At 34.2% G+C, this 18,305-nt stretch overlaps 3 protein-coding genes across 3 annotated transcripts in view; 2 read left to right on the forward strand and 1 right to left on the reverse strand.

Moving 5' to 3' along the window:
* Positions 1 to 5,871, forward strand: part of LOC105136308 (subtilisin-like protease SBT5.4) — a 9,007-nt gene extending 3,136 nt beyond the window's left edge. Inside the window, exons 2-12 of the mRNA XM_011041597.1 lie at positions 2,412 to 2,515; positions 2,607 to 2,737; positions 2,813 to 2,910; positions 3,080 to 3,244; positions 3,356 to 3,458; positions 3,545 to 4,082; positions 4,211 to 4,308; positions 4,419 to 4,664; positions 4,776 to 4,890; positions 4,970 to 5,183; positions 5,279 to 5,871. Of these exons, the coding sequence (XP_011039899.1) occupies positions 2,412 to 2,515; positions 2,607 to 2,737; positions 2,813 to 2,910; positions 3,080 to 3,244; positions 3,356 to 3,458; positions 3,545 to 4,082; positions 4,211 to 4,308; positions 4,419 to 4,664; positions 4,776 to 4,890; positions 4,970 to 5,183; positions 5,279 to 5,817 (2,351 nt within the window). The 3' untranslated portion in view covers positions 5,818 to 5,871. The remainder of the gene's footprint in view (positions 1 to 2,411; positions 2,516 to 2,606; positions 2,738 to 2,812; positions 2,911 to 3,079; positions 3,245 to 3,355; positions 3,459 to 3,544; positions 4,083 to 4,210; positions 4,309 to 4,418; positions 4,665 to 4,775; positions 4,891 to 4,969; positions 5,184 to 5,278) is intronic.
* A 3,102-nt stretch (positions 5,872 to 8,973) lies between these two features.
* Positions 8,974 to 10,645, forward strand: LOC105136261 (RNA-binding protein pno1-like). Its single transcript, XM_011041531.1, has 2 exons — positions 8,974 to 9,107; positions 9,693 to 10,645. The coding sequence occupies exon 2, from the start codon at positions 9,698 to 9,700 to the stop codon at positions 10,367 to 10,369; it is 672 nt and encodes a 223-aa protein (XP_011039833.1). The 5' UTR covers positions 8,974 to 9,107; positions 9,693 to 9,697; the 3' UTR covers positions 10,370 to 10,645.
* A 941-nt stretch (positions 10,646 to 11,586) lies between these two features.
* LOC105136262 (DNA damage-inducible protein 1-like) lies at positions 11,587 to 17,137 on the reverse strand. Its single transcript, XM_011041532.1, has 16 exons — positions 16,875 to 17,137; positions 16,758 to 16,790; positions 16,270 to 16,400; positions 15,855 to 15,963; positions 15,483 to 15,599; positions 15,249 to 15,314; positions 14,694 to 14,756; positions 14,564 to 14,608; positions 14,265 to 14,326; positions 13,888 to 13,981; positions 13,170 to 13,262; positions 13,001 to 13,070; positions 12,790 to 12,860; positions 12,318 to 12,375; positions 12,069 to 12,094; positions 11,587 to 11,872 (listed from the first exon to the last, which is right to left on the reverse strand). Exons 1-16 carry the CDS (start codon positions 16,938 to 16,940, stop codon positions 11,744 to 11,746), a joined length of 1,233 nt encoding a protein of 410 aa, XP_011039834.1. The 5' UTR covers positions 16,941 to 17,137; the 3' UTR covers positions 11,587 to 11,743.
* Positions 17,138 to 18,305: the final 1,168 nt, after the last annotated feature.

Here is an 18,305-nt window from a genome sequence, read left to right on the forward strand (position 1 = left end):
TGTTAGAAATAATGTTCAGGACTGCTGAGCTGGAATTTTATTCTTTATTTAATTTTTGATTTAGTCAATTCCATTCCTATTCTCTTGTTCTTGCTGTTATTTCGCTACTCTGTTATTTCCATTATCAATTGATCATGGCTTGAATATAGGACCATGATCGTAGGAGTTTGTTATGTATCAACTCTATAAATTGAGCTGCAGTTATGAATAAAGTATCCAAGCTTTTCATTCATCAATCTCTTCTTAAACACAAGCATTATCCTTTGTTATTTTTGTTGTTCAGAATCATTGCAACAACGACAATAAAAAGCAAAACCAAAAAAGAATTAATGTAAATTTCTAAACCAATCAAAATAATTAGGGATAAACATGAAAAAATAAATCAAAAAAGATTTGAAAAATAAAGATTTGAAAAGACAAAAAAACTAAATTTGACATAAAAAGAAAAAAAATCATAAGAGGTGAAATTGAAAAACAATTTCAGTTAAGAAAAGGATAGGAACAACTAAAAATAACAATTAAAAGAATGAAAATCATATTTAATATAAAAATAAAATGTCAAAAGATGAAATCCGAAGACAAATGAATTCAATAAAGAATTTAAAACCAAAAATATTATAATTAAAATAATAAGAACAAAATCTAATATAAAAAAAAAGTGTAAAAGGATGCAATGAAAAAAATAATTAACTTAATAAATGATCCAACACCAAATATATTCCAATTAAAAGAATAATGATCAAACCTAATATAGAAATAAAGTATTAAGGGATAAAATTAAAAAAAATAAATTAACTCATTAATTGATTCAAAACCAAATGTATTACAATCAAAATAATAAAAATCAAATTTAACTTAACAAACAAATAGTTGAATTCTTTTTTTTACAATGAACAACATATTTTTCTAGGTAGACAAAGGGAAAAGATGAAGGAATGGAAAAGGTTCTTATTAGCACCCCTCTATAAGTTGTTGGCAAACACATGCCTCACCACTATGACAAAGGTGGTGAGGTGCATTGAATATCATCTCGGATAGTGGCATTCAATGTCATGCAGATATCGCATGCGGCACTTGAAATGTGTGGGCGAGCCAACAACTTTTTAAATTTAAAATTAATTTATATATATTAAAATATTAAATCACTACTAACTCTATATTAAAATTATAAAAATAAAAATCATAGCAATAAATCTAAAATGAAGTTGCATTCTTAGTAAAAAGAGTTTATTTTTTAGGAACATTTGACACATACAAAAAATATAAAAAACTCAAAAATCTCATAAACCAGTGGAATTTTTTTAAGGATTAATTGGTAATTATACTATACAAAAAACATAAAATTACTAATCAACACTTTTTTAATTTAATTACTTATGAGTCCCATGAAAAAGACTTGCATACCTCTCAAACCAATAATACCTATAAGGATAAAAATTACTGTGGATTTACACAGTAAAAAAGTGACTTATGTTAGTTTATAGTTAATTAATTGGAAATGGTGGAAGAACAAGAGATTAAAAGCCTCGCCTCACAAAGAGAAGGTGTTCATTGTAAATAAAAATTTGTGTATCATCGCCAAAAACAATTTCTACGTTGTATTGATGCATGCATAATTGTAGTTTCATCAACCTTTTCCATCATTCTATTATTATATTCAAGTGTTGCTCTCCATTCACTAATTTTCATTGAGGTTTTTTTTTTAATTTTCATTCATTATTTGTGTTGAAATTGTTTGATGATTAATATAATAATTTGTTTGATGATTAATATAATAATTAGAGAACAGAAACCCACTCACTCTTTGTAACCATATCAGAATTTTTTATATTTTATTTTAATTAAAAAACCATATCAAAACCTTAATTAGTGATAGAAAAAATAAATAAGTTTTATAATGATAGTTCTAAGAAATTAATAATCACATTTGAAAATATTGGAAAATACAAATGATGGTCATACAATGAATATTTATATAATTACCTAAAATTTGATAAATAAAATATAAATATATAATTTTTATTATTAATAGATAATCAATGTGATATAAATATAAAAAAAAATTACCCATCATAATGACCTTATTTCGGGCTGTCAATCCATAAGTGGGAGGAATAAGTGGAGAAGCAAGAAATTTTCTTGCTCCATTCGTTGTCTTCTCTCTCTTTTCTTTTTTTGGAAGAAAGAGTTGTACGAGAAATAGTAGTTGTTTTGAATTGCTTGACAAGTTCTTGCTCAAATAATGTTAGATTTGTTCCTAGAATCATTCTTATCCATCAAAATTAAGGATTCCATGGCTGTCCACACCAAAAATATAGAAGTGAGATTTGACTAAAAATAAATAGAATGGGCAAAAAAAAAGAGTTTAAAAACAGGGTAAATCAGAGCATATTGCAATTCTACTCTGAAAGGAAAGTTTGCAATTGAGAAAGAAACAATGAGGCTCTTAAGGTTCTCCCCCTTAGTTCTCTCTGTCCTCCTCATTTATCTCGTTGAGACTTGTGCTGCCAAAAAGGCAAGATTGTCTCCCTCTTCATTGCCCTACATGTAAATGCTATTGATCCACGCTTAGTAGTGGAATTATTGATGCTTTTTGTTTCATGCAGTCTTACATAGTTTACATGGGAGAGTCTTCGTTTTCCCCATTATCATCAACTGGAGAGAGTTCTTTTTCAGAATTAGATGTGCAGAAAATGACAAAATCACACTTTGATCTTCTTGGATCATGCCTGGAGAGGTTTGCTCTGTCGAAAAGTTACTGAATTCGATTAAACAATCAACCTTTATTCATTACTGTCACATTCTTATGCAGCAAAGAGAATGTCCAGGATGTGATGATTTACTCTTACACTAGATGTCTCAACGGTTTCGCTGCATACCTCAATGAAGCTCAAGTAGCTGCCATGAAAGGTAGGAATTACAAATTTGTATCTATTTCTCTGCCATGTTAATTTAGTTTCGGATACTGTATTTCGCTCTGCTTTTTCTCTGTTTGTTCTCTTTATCGTAAAACTTTGTTTTGAGTTTTTAAAAATTCCAGGATCAAATAGGTTCATTGTTTCTTTCTTCGCAAATGTAGGTAATCCGGGAGTGATATCGGTTTTCGAGAACCAAGAAAGAATATTGCACACAACACATTCATGGGAATTTATTGGATTTGAAGCAAATGGAGCACCTACCCTCAACTCGCTTCAGAAGAAGGCAAACTTTGGTGAAGGCGTAATCATTGCAAATCTTGATACCGGTAAGGTTCTGTCCAAGAAGCTCCAAGGGAAAAATCTTAACTGTGTTCATATTGGTTCTTTGCCAATTGTAATACTGTCTTACATTTTTTGGCTGCGTACTATCACTATAGGTGTATGGCCAGAATCCAAGAGCTTTAATGATGAGGGAATGGGCCCTGTGCCATCAAGATGGAAGGGAACTTGTCAGGCTGGAGGTGGATTTAAGTGCAACAAGTCAGTTCTCTTTCTCTTATTGATCAAGTTTCTCAAACAAACTGAATGGTGTAGATTTTGACGAAACATTTTTTGTGCTATACAAGAAAGCTTATTGGTGCAAGGTACTTCAACAAAGGTTTTGCTTCTGCGAGTCCTACTCCAATCCCTACAGAGTGGAATACTGCCCGTGACACCGAGGGCCACGGTTCCCACACCTTATCTACAGCTGGTGGTAGCTTTGTTCCTGGAGCGGGTATTTTTGGTAATGGGAATGGAACTGCTAAAGGTGGATCGCCAAAAGCTCACGTGGCTGCTTACAAAGTATGCTGGCCTTCAGATAACGGTGGATGCTTTGATGCAGATATCTTGGCAGCTTTTGATGCTGCCATAGGTGATGGAGTTGATGTGATCTCAATGTCGTTGGGTCCAAGTTTTCCTGTAGAGTTTTTGCAAGATGCAATGGCCATTGGCTCCTTCCATGCCATCAAGAAAGGCATTCCCGTCGTTGCTTCAGCCGGCAATAGCGGACCAGATGCTGGGTCCGTAGCTAATGGGGCTCCCTGGTTGTTTACGATTGGTGCTAGTACACTGGATCGTGATTTTTCAGCCACTGTTACTCTTGGCAACAAGAAGTTTGTCAAGGTATTTGTAAAGAACTAGGATTATCTACCATAATTGTCTGTCATTAAGCCTATCAGTGGTACTATGCCGTTAAAATATTGTTGAAACTTGGAACTAAAACACACTCAATAACCTTATTCTCGTTTCAGGGATCGAGTGTTGCAAGTAAAAGCTTACCAGCTGGGAAATTCTATCCATTGATCAATGCCGCAGAAGCAGGGCTTCCTACAGCATCATCTGCAGATGCGTAAGTAACTACTCTAATCTACAAATATCACAATTCAGGAATGTCGAACATTTATGTAGTTTGCAAATCAGTGGGTTAGCCATATCGTTGATTTGCATGAAACTGTGCAGTCAGCTATGCCAAAATGGAACACTTGATCCCAAGAAGGTTGCAGGGAAGATTATAGTATGCCTTCGAGGAATAAACAGTAGAGTAGTAAAAGGACATGAGGCTGAGCTTGCAGGTGCCGTTGGGATGATATTGGCAAACAATGAAGAAAGTGGAAGTGAACTTTTGTCCGATCCTCATGTGCTCCCCGCTGCCCACCTCACGTTCACTGATGGTCAAGCTGTAATGGACTACATCAAGTCGACCAAGTAACAATCCTTTTTGTTCTGTTTTTCACAGCTTGCTCCCTTTCACCTAAATCCTGTCAATCTCAAAGGCTATTGGAGACTTACGCATGCTCTTTATGCACATTGAAATAGAAATCCTACAGCATCAATTAGTCCAGTACATACAGATTTAGGAGTCGTGCCGAATCCTGTGATGGCTGCATTCTCATCAAGGGGACCTAGTGTAATTGAGCCAGCAATACTTAAGGTTGGTTCAATTGTACGATCTCTTGTCATTCATTGCTCTCGATATGAACTATCCATTATTTTCCAATTCTCTCTTGCAGCCTGATGTCACTGCACCTGGGGTTGATGTAATCGCTGCTTTCACGGAAGCTATAGGGCCATCTGAACTACCTTTTGACAAGCGTCGGACACCTTACATCACCATGTCCGGCACTTCAATGTCATGTCCTCATGTTTCCGGCATTGTTGGCCTCCTTAGAGCTATCCATCCAGATTGGAGTCCCGCTGCTATTAAATCTGCAATCATGACAACAGGTGCGTACTTTTGATCAATTTAAACTGGCAAAATCTGCAGCATCTTGTTATAGCTCTGCTAATTGGACCGAATTCGTGTTTTTTAATCTGCGCAGCAAAAACAAAATCTAACTCCAAGAAGAGAATACTCGATGCTGATGGCCAACCTGCGACACCATTTGCATATGGTGCAGGACATGTGAATCCAAATCTTGCAGCAGATCCTGGCCTAGTTTATGACACGAACGTGATTGATTACCTCAACTTCTTATGTGCCCATGGCTATAACAGTACCTTCATACTAGAATTCTCAGGTGTGCCTTATAAATGTCCTGAGAAAGCTAGCTTGGCTGAATTCAACTATCCTTCAATCACAGTACCTGATCTTAATGGCCCAGTAACTGTTACTCGCCGAGTAAAGAACGTAGGGGCTCCGGGCACATACACAGTCAAAGCCAAGGCACCACCTCAGGTTTCAGTGGTTGTTGAACCTTCAAGCTTGGAATTCAAGAAAGCCGGTGAAGAGAAGATTTTCAAGGTTACTTTTAAGCCTGTAGTGAATGGAACGCCGAAAGACTACACCTTTGGGCACCTTACGTGGTCAGATAGCAACGGCCATCGTGTCAGGAGTCCTCTTGTGGTGAAGCATGCGTAGATGTTCATTGTAGATGACAATTTCAGTACACACAACTGTACTTTCATCTATAATCTTCCCACTGATTCAATTCAATTTTTTTCCCTCCATTATTTTTCATGTAATTTTCCCATACCATGAATTAACAACATCCTAAAAGGAGTGGGGGAAGTATTGTTCACCTCCACACACTCATAGGCACAATAGATTTTCTGTGCCCGTGAGTTTTTTTTTTTTATTATTGTCCCTTTTCTTCTTCTTCTTCTTCTTCTTTTTTTTTATTATTATTGTCCCTTTTCTTCTTCTTCTTCTTCTTCTTTATTTTGCTTTTTAAGGGCTTAATTGAAGCTTAATTTAACTAAAATTATTTTTAAAAAAATGAAAGACATAGAACCAAAACGTAAATGAGATGGATGATGTTTTAAAACTTCTCAGTGAAATGTTAACTTAGTTATCATACTTTCCAAATTATAAAAATTCATTCCCTCTAACTTTCAATGATTTAGAAAACAACCACTTTTGTATTATTTTCTTTATTTTTTTAAGTTCTAGGTTTAAGAGAGAAGAGAAAGTTGTTGTATTCTAACAGTTAAAAAAAAAATATTATTGATATTGATTTGATTTCAACCATCAAAATAGTTTATTGTAGTATTTACAAGTTTTATTTGGTAAACAGAGCTCACCTAAGGTATTTTTTTCACCTTCAAATTATTTAAAAAAATATTTGAGCTTGGTATTTTTGTTTTTGATTTATTTCAAATTTTTAAATATTTTTTTAGGTTTTTTAGACTATAAATGAATTTATTTAGGTGTTTAGGATATTTAGTTGTTTTGTAAGTGTTTAGTGTCAAAACAATTTATTGAAAATGAGTTTGTAAGGCCTAGTAATGTTTGGCTTTTTTATTTTAATTTTGATTTTTTTTAATTGATGCCTTTTTTAATATGTATTTTTTAAAATAATGTTATGATTTATATTTAAATTAATACCTATTCTCTTTGATTTTTTTTATTTAGCATTTTTTAAATAATGCTTAATTTTTTAGTTATTTTATATGCATTTAATTTTTGAAAATATTATTCTAATTCATCTATAAAAAATATTTTATATTTTATATAAATGAAATTAATTTTTAAAAATAAAAATATATTTATTTTTTTAATGATATTTTTAATATGTATAACTTTACATGATTTTTTTTCTTTTATTGTATTAAATACAATTAAGTCAAAGTCTCATGCTGTTAGGGTAAATATCTCCATCTCCATATCTCTCTTAATTTTTCAAATTTTATCTTTATTTATTATTAATAATATTTTATTTAAATTGATTCCTGTATAAAGTTTTCAATTAATACTTAGAAATTTTTTCATGTAAAAACAAAAAACGTTGGATAACCCTATATATTTTTTTATTGAAAAAAATATATGGTCTGTAGCAGAGTATGGGTTAATTAGCCAATACAAACTAGAGGAGATTCCTTGAGGCCTAGTTATAAGACTTAGTCTCACATGCAGGTCAACCCAAAATCTCGACATTCATTCAAAGTTTTATACAAGGTTAGTTCAGTAGTCCATTCACTAGATAGTAGGCAGTCTTTGCTTTGAAGATGAACGATCATTCATTTCTCTGTTTTATATCTAATGATGAACAATTCCTCTTGCAGCCTGATTTCACTGCACCTGGGGTAGATGTAATTGCTGCTTAAACTGAAGCTATAGGGCAATCTGGCCAGCCATTCGACAAGCATCAGATTGTCAATGGCCTCCGAGCAACTCCATTTGCACATGCAGCAGGACACGCGCAACCAAACCTTGCAGCGGATCCTGGCCTAGTTTATGGCACAACCGTGAATGATTACCTCAACTTCCTATGTGCCCATGACTATAACAACGCCTCATAGCTAGAGTTCTCAAATGGAAATCATACATGTCCCAAGGATTTTACTTTAGCTGACTTCAATCAAAATTCCTTGTCTGAATGCCCCAGTAACTGTCACTCGCCGCGTAAAGAATGTTGGAGCTCCAGGCACATACACGGTAACTAGTAAGGCACCAGCTAAAGTTTCAGTATTTGCTGAGACTAAAATCTCGACATTCATTCGAGTTTTTCTGCTTATTTTTCTACATTATGAATATAAATCCGACATTCATGTCTATGGAAAAGCTGGAGTTGTTTCTGAACCTATTCTAGAAGGCTGCCTACATCGTACTGGATTTAGCTGGAAGTGAAAGAGTGGACAAATCAGAAGCTGCTGGACCATTCAATCCTTTCCTTTTCCTTGAGCAGGAACGATAACAACACTAAGTAATATTTTCCAGCTAGAGTGCCTGTCAACAAATTCATTGCTTTCATGCCATTGATCCCATCAGCAGACAACAGCTCAAAGTCTCCCATTTGCTTCCTAAATTAACATCTTAGTTTAAGGTTTAAATCTTAATTAGTTCAAGAATCCTTTAACATATTTTCTTAATTATCAAACCAAGTCTTTCATTTTCAACTTGAAGATGTGGATTAGCATTAACTAAACTAAATCAGAACATTTGTGAATACAAATTCAATGGGAATTTAATATAGAATATCACAATTGTATAGCTAAATTTTATATCTTTCTTGTAGTCAAAAAAATTTGGACCAAGTCCAATTAGAATATGATTTAAGCTAAATTTTTTAAAAATAATAAATAAAGCTAATTGAAAAATTAGATTAATCAATGACCCGCTTAATCAAACACTTGTTAAATTTTTTTGAAAAAAAAACAATATAACATTTTAATCTAAAAAAAAAAAAAGGATTAACCTACTAATCTATTTAGGAAGCTAGTTAGAAGAGAGGCCTAAGTGTGTGTTTGTTTTAGGGAGTGTTTGTTTTAGTTTTTGTGATTGAGATTATGGTTAGGTATAATCTATTTATGCACAAAACTCAACCATAAAAGCTAATAATTTTTGTTTTTTATAGCTTTTTTAATGGGTCCCATCTCAAACTACAACTCTTACCTCTTGTTTTAGAGATAAGAGTTGTGGTTTGAGGTGGGATCTACAGTTAAGTTTTGTGCATAAATAAATTATACTCAATCACAAAAACTAAAACAAACACTCTATAAACAAGTTAAAGCCCACTCAACAAAAAGGAGACAAAACGGCGTTGTATTTACAAGCGTATAAAAATAGCTATAAAGCCACGTGATTCGCTCCTTTTATTTGACAAAACCCTAATCTTAACCCTTCGGAGAGGAGATTTTCAACATCTGCAGCCCAAGCAGAGAACGACTGCAAGGAGACGGTGTTGAATTTCATAGTATCAAAATTAGAAGGTAAGTGCTTTTCTTTTTCGTTTTTGTACTGTTTCTTATTGGATTAAAAAAAAAAATAATTTGTATCGATTTTATGTTTTCTTTGTTTTGTTGATGGGAAAAATCTAAACTTTCTATGGAAAGATGAAAACTCTTTTAAGGGTTTGGTTTTTTGAGTTCTGTTTTTGAGGTTTTGTATGTTCAATTGATTTGACTTGTGAAATAAATGTAACTTTGAGGATTATCGTTTTGATGTAATGGTTAATGCTAGTGCATATCCTGGATCTTTTGTATTGTTTTGTATGGTAAATTGATACACTTGTTTCCGTTTTTTCTTTTATTTTTGAGAAAATTTAAGAAGATTCTGTATCTAATATGGTGTTCTGTAGTTTCAATGTTTATGTCAATCTTAATGATTAAATCATGGTAAATGTTTATGTTAATCTTAACGATAATCACGGTTTTACAGCAAATTGAATAATTATGTTTGTGCTTATTCATCTTGTTTTCATAAATCAAACTTCTTACTTATTTTCAATTTTCATAAGTTGAAGAAGATTCCATCTTGAACTTGTATCTAATATCCCAAGTTTGGTGTTGGTGCAGTTAGAATGCAGTCCAGCAAAGCCCCTGCACCAATGGAAGTTGAAATAGCTCCACGTGAACAGAAGTATGAGGGCGCTTTGCCTGCAAAGCCAAAGTTTGAGCCTTTGAAAGCTCATGAGATGTCTGATGGTCGAGTTCAGTTTAGAAAAGTCTCGGTCCCGCCACATCGGTATTCACCCCTTAAAAAAGCATGGATGGAAATCTACACTCCTGTATACGAGCAAATGAAGATTGATATCCGTATGAACCTCAAAGCCAGAAAGGTTGAATTGAAAACTAGATCAGACACACCTGACGTAAGTAACCTACAAAAGTGTGCAGATTTTGTGCATGCTTTCATGTTAGGTTTTGATGTGATAGATGCCATTGCTCTTTTGCGTTTGGATGAGCTCTATGTTGAATCTTTTGAAATTAAGGATGTTAAAACACTACGAGGTGAGCATTTGTCTCGGGCCATTGGGAGACTGTCTGGTAAAGGTGGCAAAACAAAGTTTGCCATTGAAAACGCTACCAAGACAAGGATTGTGATTGCAGACACCAAGATTCACATACTAGGATCTTTTCAAAATATCAAAGTTGCAAGGGATTCTCTTTGCAGCCTCATCTTAGGGTCCCCTGCTGGAAAGGTATACTCAAAACTTAGACAAGTTACGGCTAGATTGGCAGAGAGATTTTAATCATTTTTGTGGTGCTGAGTACCATAGTGTAATTCGGCATGAAATTTTTGGGTGGGGATGTCGTATCAGCTGTGTCAAAAACCAGGGGATTCATTTTTCGTTTTGTACTTGCAATGGATTTAACTTCATTTACTCTTATTCCTATGCCAATGGTTGTTGTTGTTAACAGCTTAACTCTATTCAGTAAGCTTGCTGCTCGAACTATTCATAGTGCATTACTGTTGATATGGCCTATCGTAAAACAATAAATCATCAAGTATTGATGCCTTTTTTTCCTGTCTTCCATCAACAATTTTGCTCCTGCATGGAATAGCTTGAGAACTTGAATTAGGGCTTCGTAAAATTTTCTTTGCAACTGCATTGTAGCTTGTCTGTATCCAATAGGGAATGTCGTCAATTGAAAAGCTCCATGGCCATGTAGTAGACCGAGCATTCATAATATAATTCATGATAGTTTTTGCTTTAGATTAGGAAACCGGTTGCTAAACCTGGTAACGGTAGAACTCCATGCAAATAAAAGAAAAATTATTACTACATGAATCAGGTACTTTGTTAAGAGGCAGTTTTCAGGCAATCGCAAGGCAAGAAAGAAATTCATCTTGGATGATGCGCAGAGCAACTCTTATGTTCTCACAACAATTTCCAGGAGCTAAAACTTATCCGGCTTATTGCCAATCTCTTAATTCTGCAAAGAATAGGGGCGGATGTAAAGCCGTATCCTTATAATCCATGGTCTAAGGTCACCGATTTCTACTAAGGGTCTGATTTCTATTAAGGTTCCGTTTACGAATATAGTGTAGTTAAAATTTTATTTTATCCAAAAGTATTGTAAGGATTGAGCTAATTAACACACCATATAATCACAATGATTATAAAAAAAAATTGTGGTTTAAAAAAATAAAGAAAAAAAATTATAGTTTTTTTTTAAAAAAGTTACAATCATAAAAACTAGTATAATATCAACCACAAACTTAAAAACCCAGAGTTTAGAGACATTTAATAAAATTGTGTTTGACATCATATCATTATTATATTACTATTATAATTATTTTTTAAAATATTTTTTGCTTTAAAATATAACATAATAATATTTTTTTATTTTTAAAAATTTAATTTTAATATTATCACATTAAAACAATAAGAACTTAAAAAAATAATAATTTAAAGAACAAAAATCAAAATCTTTGAGGGCCACATAAACAAACGGTCACTAAGTCTGCTTCTCATTTGAATTGCAAGACTTGTTTTGAGGGTTATAGATTGTTCAAATCAAATTCTGTTTGGTACAAAGCTTCTTCAATTTGTAAAGTTATTAGATTACCAAAATGAATATGGTTCCCACAATAAATAATCGTTGAAAGAACAAGTTAATCTTCAGCCGCCAAAAAGAAATCCAGCAGCCTGTTCTTCATTTCCATCAAATAATCTAAGTGCTTGTATAACTGCCTCTCTTCCAAACCCTAGCTCAACAAGCTTTGCAACTTTAGCTTCAAAGTCAGGTCCCTGGCCAGCCAATATGAGAGAAAACTATTATTGACATTCAAATTGGCTTGATAGAGTAAAGACGTTAAGATAGATTTTAACAGAATGCGTGGTCAGCTTGAGAATACTGAAGGAAAGAACTGTTCAAGTAAAAGCTCAGACTAAACTTCCCACAGGAAACAAAGCAGAAAGATAACCAAATGTTGATTCTTTTTACCTGTGTCGCACCACCACTTGCAACTCCTGTGGAACACCGAGGGAAAAGATTTAGTTAGGAAATCAAATTCATTGACAGCCTAGGTAATCTAAGACAGACCTGTGATGATTAAAACACAGCTATCTACAATTGCATAATTTATAACCCAGCAAATTAGTTAGATTACTTATAATTGAACAGGTAGTTCATATTGAAAATACCAGCAGGATGTATCCTGACAACATCATATATCATATCACAAGAACTAACCAGAAGATTGACCTCCAGCTGGTGGATCATTCTTCTTCACTGTTGTTCCGGATGTCACCTGAAAAATCAAGATGGATCAAAGCCAAAACTTTAGCTTTTAAATTAGTAGCAGATGTCAGCATCAATTCATAAAATCACATGATTTATGTTTGAGATAACCATTGATATTCTAAGCTTTTCTCCCGTAAAACTCCTAGATATTGCTTGAAATACAGGAATGTAACTCTAAGCGTTTTCTCTTCTGCAAAGCCCATCATTCTTGTCTCACAAGCAAAATAAAGCAAACAACCGGTGACATCAAGAAATTATGGTGTCCATTTCAGAAATTATCCAAAATTAAAGCATACAACCGGCTCAAAGAGGAGGGTATTTCTTCAGTGTTTGAAAACAGCTCAAAAAATCAGATTAAATAGCAACCTATCAGTAACAAGGATCTATTTCAGTAATAAAATATAATTAAGACAAGACTTACTGGGTTTCCAGAGCTGGATGCTTCTTTTGAATACCTCTCTTCATCAAGAAAACGAGAAGGAATGTCCTTTTCTGAAACAACACAGCTTTAAGTTCTCGAGTGGAAAAAGAATTGACCACTTAAATGCTTTCTCAAATAACTGAAAGAAATCAAGCATATAGAAGAAAAACGGTCATCATTACAAAATAAAATGCAAATACAGAAGTTCAACCTTGCAGAAATGGTACAGAAACTTCTCCACCACCCATTCTCAAAACATTCTCCTTTAAATCAATAATACACTGCATGAACAGGCTAGAATTAGAACAAATTCATCCAGGTAAACTTCTACAGCCAAAGGTCCAAATTGCCATCAATAAAAGACAAAGTGATGGTGGTACCTGGTGCTTGCGGAGCATATCAAGCCCAAAGAGGAATTCCATGTTAGGAGCATCCAGTACCATGAAGGAACAAGGATAAAATATATTCCCAATCTAGAGGAATAAAAAGAAGAAAACAAGGAGATTGGAATCAGCTTCAAGCATAGTCTGTTGAGAGTGACAGTAAAACATGATGAACAAAAGATAGCACAAGAAAAGTTCTTCAGTTAAACAGAGAGGTGCAATACTTGATCATACAAAGGAGAAATATGAGCATAACGAGATAAAAAATCTGCATGCACGTCAAAGTATGCATGCCCAATAACCTTGAACAATTTTAACGACTGTACAAACTTTTGTAAGAAAAATAATGGAGATACAAATTGGGAGAGAAGCGAAAGTGGTTAATTATCAAATATAAAAATGTAAATCCCAAAGAAGAGGAAATAAAGAGTACAAATCGGTTAAAGTATCCATGTATGACCAAACAGCCAGTATTAGATTAAGAATTGATAAATAGCAGTTTCTCACTTATTTCTCATGTTAAAAGTACTTTGAAAATAATACTGTAAAATAGCCTCATACAGAAACAAGTGTCTGTGCAAACACATACATTTAAACAAGCATGTGTAACACATACATTTAAACAAGCATGTACACACACTGAATGACAGCAAGTAGAAACTGCATGTATGACCACAAGAGACTTTAAGCAAGAAATGATTCCCCGATGATATACCTTGATTGGAGCTACATGAATACGACCCAATATCTCCGATTGTCCAACTCCATGAGCAATGCCTTTGTATCGTTGATCTAGAAGTCTCAACAATCTGAATAGATATGCCAACAACAAAACAGGTTACCCTCCATGTTAATCTCTTGCGAGTATGTGAACATCACTAATGAAAAAGAACTGTAAGCAACCATTAAATTAAGATATGTCCACTTGATAGAATCAAAATAATGCTAATTAGAAACATGCAGGCAGTCAAAACCCAGATTGCTATTTAAGAGATAACTTGACAAGAAAACGTAAAGGACTTCGATATCCAACCATGTAACCTCAAAAGTTGACCAATAGAAAAGGAACGAGTGCATAAGAAGAGCAAATACCCGCATCGCTCGGCACAGCTTTTTGATATTATCGTGGACTGAGCACCACTATCAACGAATGCCTGAAACAAAAAGAGAAATCAGTATATCTATAATCACACAAGCTCAATGCTCCCATGAGAAAACTAATCAAACCATGCAGAAAAATTCAGTGTTGGTCCCAGTCATAGATGAGAGCTGTTTTGGGGAATAAATGAAGATTACAAGAAAAACACGCAAACACATGATTATGTTGAAAGAATACAAGGACAGCAAATCAAACACTATGTATTGAAAGAAGATTACAAGACTGTCTCTACCTTTAAAGGGACACCATTAACCTCCATGTCAACATACAACATAATCTGAAAGGTTAAAGAAGAAACTTTAAATTTAAGAGCCAATAATCAAACTTCAATTGTACTGCACTAGGTTGAAAAGCATACATACCACCCTGGCAAAAGCTTCAGGGTTGTATTCCAAGGCCGCTGCCCAGTTCTCGTCAATTCCTTTCTGCATTTGGAATTAGCAGGAATTGAAAACATCAAAACAGACTGAAAGAAAAAAGCATCTGGAAAAAAAAAATGCCATGATAATCAGTAGTGGAAGCCTTTGAGAAGGCTATATATATTGCTGTATTGCAACCATAATAAAGAATTCATCTCCCAGAAATGGAAGGGCAAGACACACATCATGTCCTTGCATAGCATATAACCACTTTTTAAAAAAAGAAAAAAACATGAAGAAGAAGAAGAAAACGAGTTGATTTCTAGAACTTTAGACAGTAAAAAATCCATTCTTGACTTCATATTAGTTGTGCAATCACAGTAGCCACAATAATACGAGTTGATTTCTAGAACTTTAGACAATAGAAACCCCATTCTCGACCTCACATTAGTTGTGCAATCACAGTTACCAAAATAGTACAACAGGATAAGAGCATCCAAGTACTTTTAGTAAGTTGTTGCTGACACCTTTGCCATTACAGAGTTAAATAATACTCACCTGACGAATGGCAGCTTCAATTTTCTTTTGTGCCTCTACGTCAAAGGGATCTGCTTCAAGGAGGGCCTATATCCCAAACCAGAAAGAATATAGGTAAATCATCTCCTTAAGTCAACATTTACGATAGATTTCTATTTGAAATAACATAATTATATGGTGGAATATTTTTCTTAAGATAAAAGGGCATGACGCAATAGATAACATAGGGAGCCACCAGTAAAAGCTAGTACTCACAAATTCCTCTTCTTGTTGACGTCGTAATTCAGATCTTTGGCGATGGCGTTGCCTAAGAAGTTCCTGCAGCTTGTTGAGATCGTTTCCAAGAACAGCTTGGGCAAGTTCAGGATCAGCCTGTTGCGACATAAATTGATGGCATCAGACAATCACTTATCGCACCATTGTAAGAAAAAATAAAAGGATTAGGAGACATGCAATGGACACTACAGACAAGCCAAGAATGATACTTCTTTCGACAGGGAATCAGTTATCAGATTGCAAGATATTTCTCATCTGAACTAAAACATTAAAATCAACATGAAATTGCACCAACACTCCAGATTCAGAAGGGTGAAAGGAAAAACTGAACAAAAAAATGATCCATCTTACCTGAAATAGTTGAGCCATTGTATTAGAATCACTTCGAAGGTGCTGCTGGAAAGCTCCAGGGTTCACAGCAGATCCATCAGGATTTAAGCCAAAATTATTGGAGGGGGCACTGAAAAAAGTGCACGATTTTCATCATTTAGCATGAAAATGTGAATACCACAACAATTTGAACAAATATACTGACGTTAGGATCACCAATGCTCATATTGAACAAATGGATCCATAACTAAAATGATAAACTACAAAAACTAAACCAAAATCTAAAATTTCATGAATCACAACAGCAGTCAATCTGAAAGTTACCAAACTACAAAAGACCTAGACAATGTTCCAAAATTCCAGGAAAAAACAAGACAGGTCAAATCCGAGCAAGGAATTTAACTGGTAAAAAAATACAAAAAAAAAGTGTAAATACCTAATAGCTGCAGAATTAGAGACCATCATGACCAAATCCTCATCCTTAACACCCAATGCACTTAATTTATCATTATTCTTCATCTCCCTCCCATTATATAGGAGCTGCTGCTGCTGGAGTGGCACCTGCGTCTACTCTCACATCAAAACAAAACAAAAATCAATACTTTGAATGCAAACCCAAAATTGCACAATTACCACGCTTCAATTAAAACTATACAAGTCCAGTGTAAAAATAAGGTGAATTGGATTCCAAGAATAGAAAAGCTCGGAACTTTGGGTGCTCTCACACCATACAAAATCAACAATAACAATAAAGATACAAAACTTTTCAATAATTAAACTTCGGAGAAGGAACATATACCGATTAATGAACACATTACGAACAAATTTGAATTGGGTTTTTCAAAACAAGATTAGTAATTTCGAGCAACCCGATTTCTCTAACCATATAAGAGAGAGAGAGAGAGAGAGAGAGAGATCTTTCACCTCTACTTCAAGTAAAGCTTTCACGTTTTCAACCTGCAATCAAATAAATGAATGGTAAGCATGTGTATTATTCAAATGACTGGAATAAACAAAAGGGGTTTAGAGATTAATGATTACAGATTCATGAGGGTCAACTTCAAGAGATATGATCTGTTCACCTATTGTCATTACAGTGATTCTCATGTTTCTTTGGTAGGATTGGATCTCTTTGGTAGTTCGGTGTTTTTTCTTTTCTGGGTTTTCAAGTTTGCGTGTCGTTTCTTCTTTTATGTAGGAGTGAGTGCTTGTACTTAAGGTTGCAAGGAGCTAAAGATTTCTTCGAGGAGAAGGAGGTGGGCTTTTGTCGATTTTGTGACTTGTGAGATAAGTTGGTTTAGGTTTTTTTTTTAAATTACAAGGATGTGGTTTGGATTAAGATGTTTATTGCTTTTTAGTAGACCTTAATTTAGTCACTATCTTACATACTCATTCTTAATTAGGTCCCAAACCTCTAAATTTTTCATGGATGAACAATTTTGAAGTGGTTTTTCATCATTTCAAATAGAAAAGCGCATGTCTTTCTTTCCTAATTATTTCTACCTTTTCTATTTCAAAACACTAATTAGATGTTAGCGATAATGATTAGGTGTGATTATGACGAGGTTATGAAAAGAACTTCACATGTAAATTGATCGGTAATGTCAGCTAATTTCGAGAGTTGCAGTAAAAACGTCAATGGTCACCAATCTTCCCTAATTCTTTTCTTTTGATCGTCTCCACCCACCTTCAATGCCACCACTCCCACTTCAGATCTGCTATCAAGAGCTGTTAATTTACTAACCAGACATCTTTTTACAGCAAAAGATGGGGAATCCGCTAGAAGGAGCATTGTCCCAGACCCACCGCTATTGAACTTTTCTAAAAATCTGGTAATCCCATTTTGATGCAGTGATCTTTTAGCTGCATGGTCTGCATGTTTTTAATTATTTTTGTATTTAGACAAGTTATTTTTCGTTCTGTTTTTTTTTTCCCAGTATGAGCAAGATTTTGAGACTGCTAGCAAACAATTTCCATTTCATGGGCATGGATAACTTTGTTGCCTTTCTGCTGGCCTAAATGGATCTTGTCGTGGTAGCTCTGCATGTTGTTATTGTCAAAGACTTCTAAATGACCATCAAAACTAACAACAACCGTAGCTTACAATGGATTAGTTCTGTCCTTTAATGTTTTGTTTTGCATTTCTTCTATGTTGTTGCTCTCATTACTTGCCTTGCATGGTGCTTTCAGTTGTTTCATGTTATAAGAACAGTTTTTCAGATGGATAAACAAAGGTTATCAAAATTAGAACCCAAGAGTAACCCGCTGTGATCTATTGGTTGTCCCAGATTTGTGCAGGAAGTTGTTTACACGGGGGCTTTCTATATTATTTTGCTACATGTTATCACTGTCATAAATTTTAACGTCGAGGGACAACCACCGCTCAGCTAGAAATAGCGATTGAAGCATGCATGCTTGTAATTTCACAATATTATTAAACGTGCATTGAGAGCATAGAAACAAAAACAGAGA

The sequence above is a fragment of the Populus euphratica genome, unplaced genomic scaffold, assembly GCF_000495115.2.
Source record: "Populus euphratica unplaced genomic scaffold, PopEup_1.0 scaffold52.1, whole genome shotgun sequence".
Lineage (NCBI taxonomy): Eukaryota > Viridiplantae > Streptophyta > Magnoliopsida > Malpighiales > Salicaceae > Populus > Populus euphratica.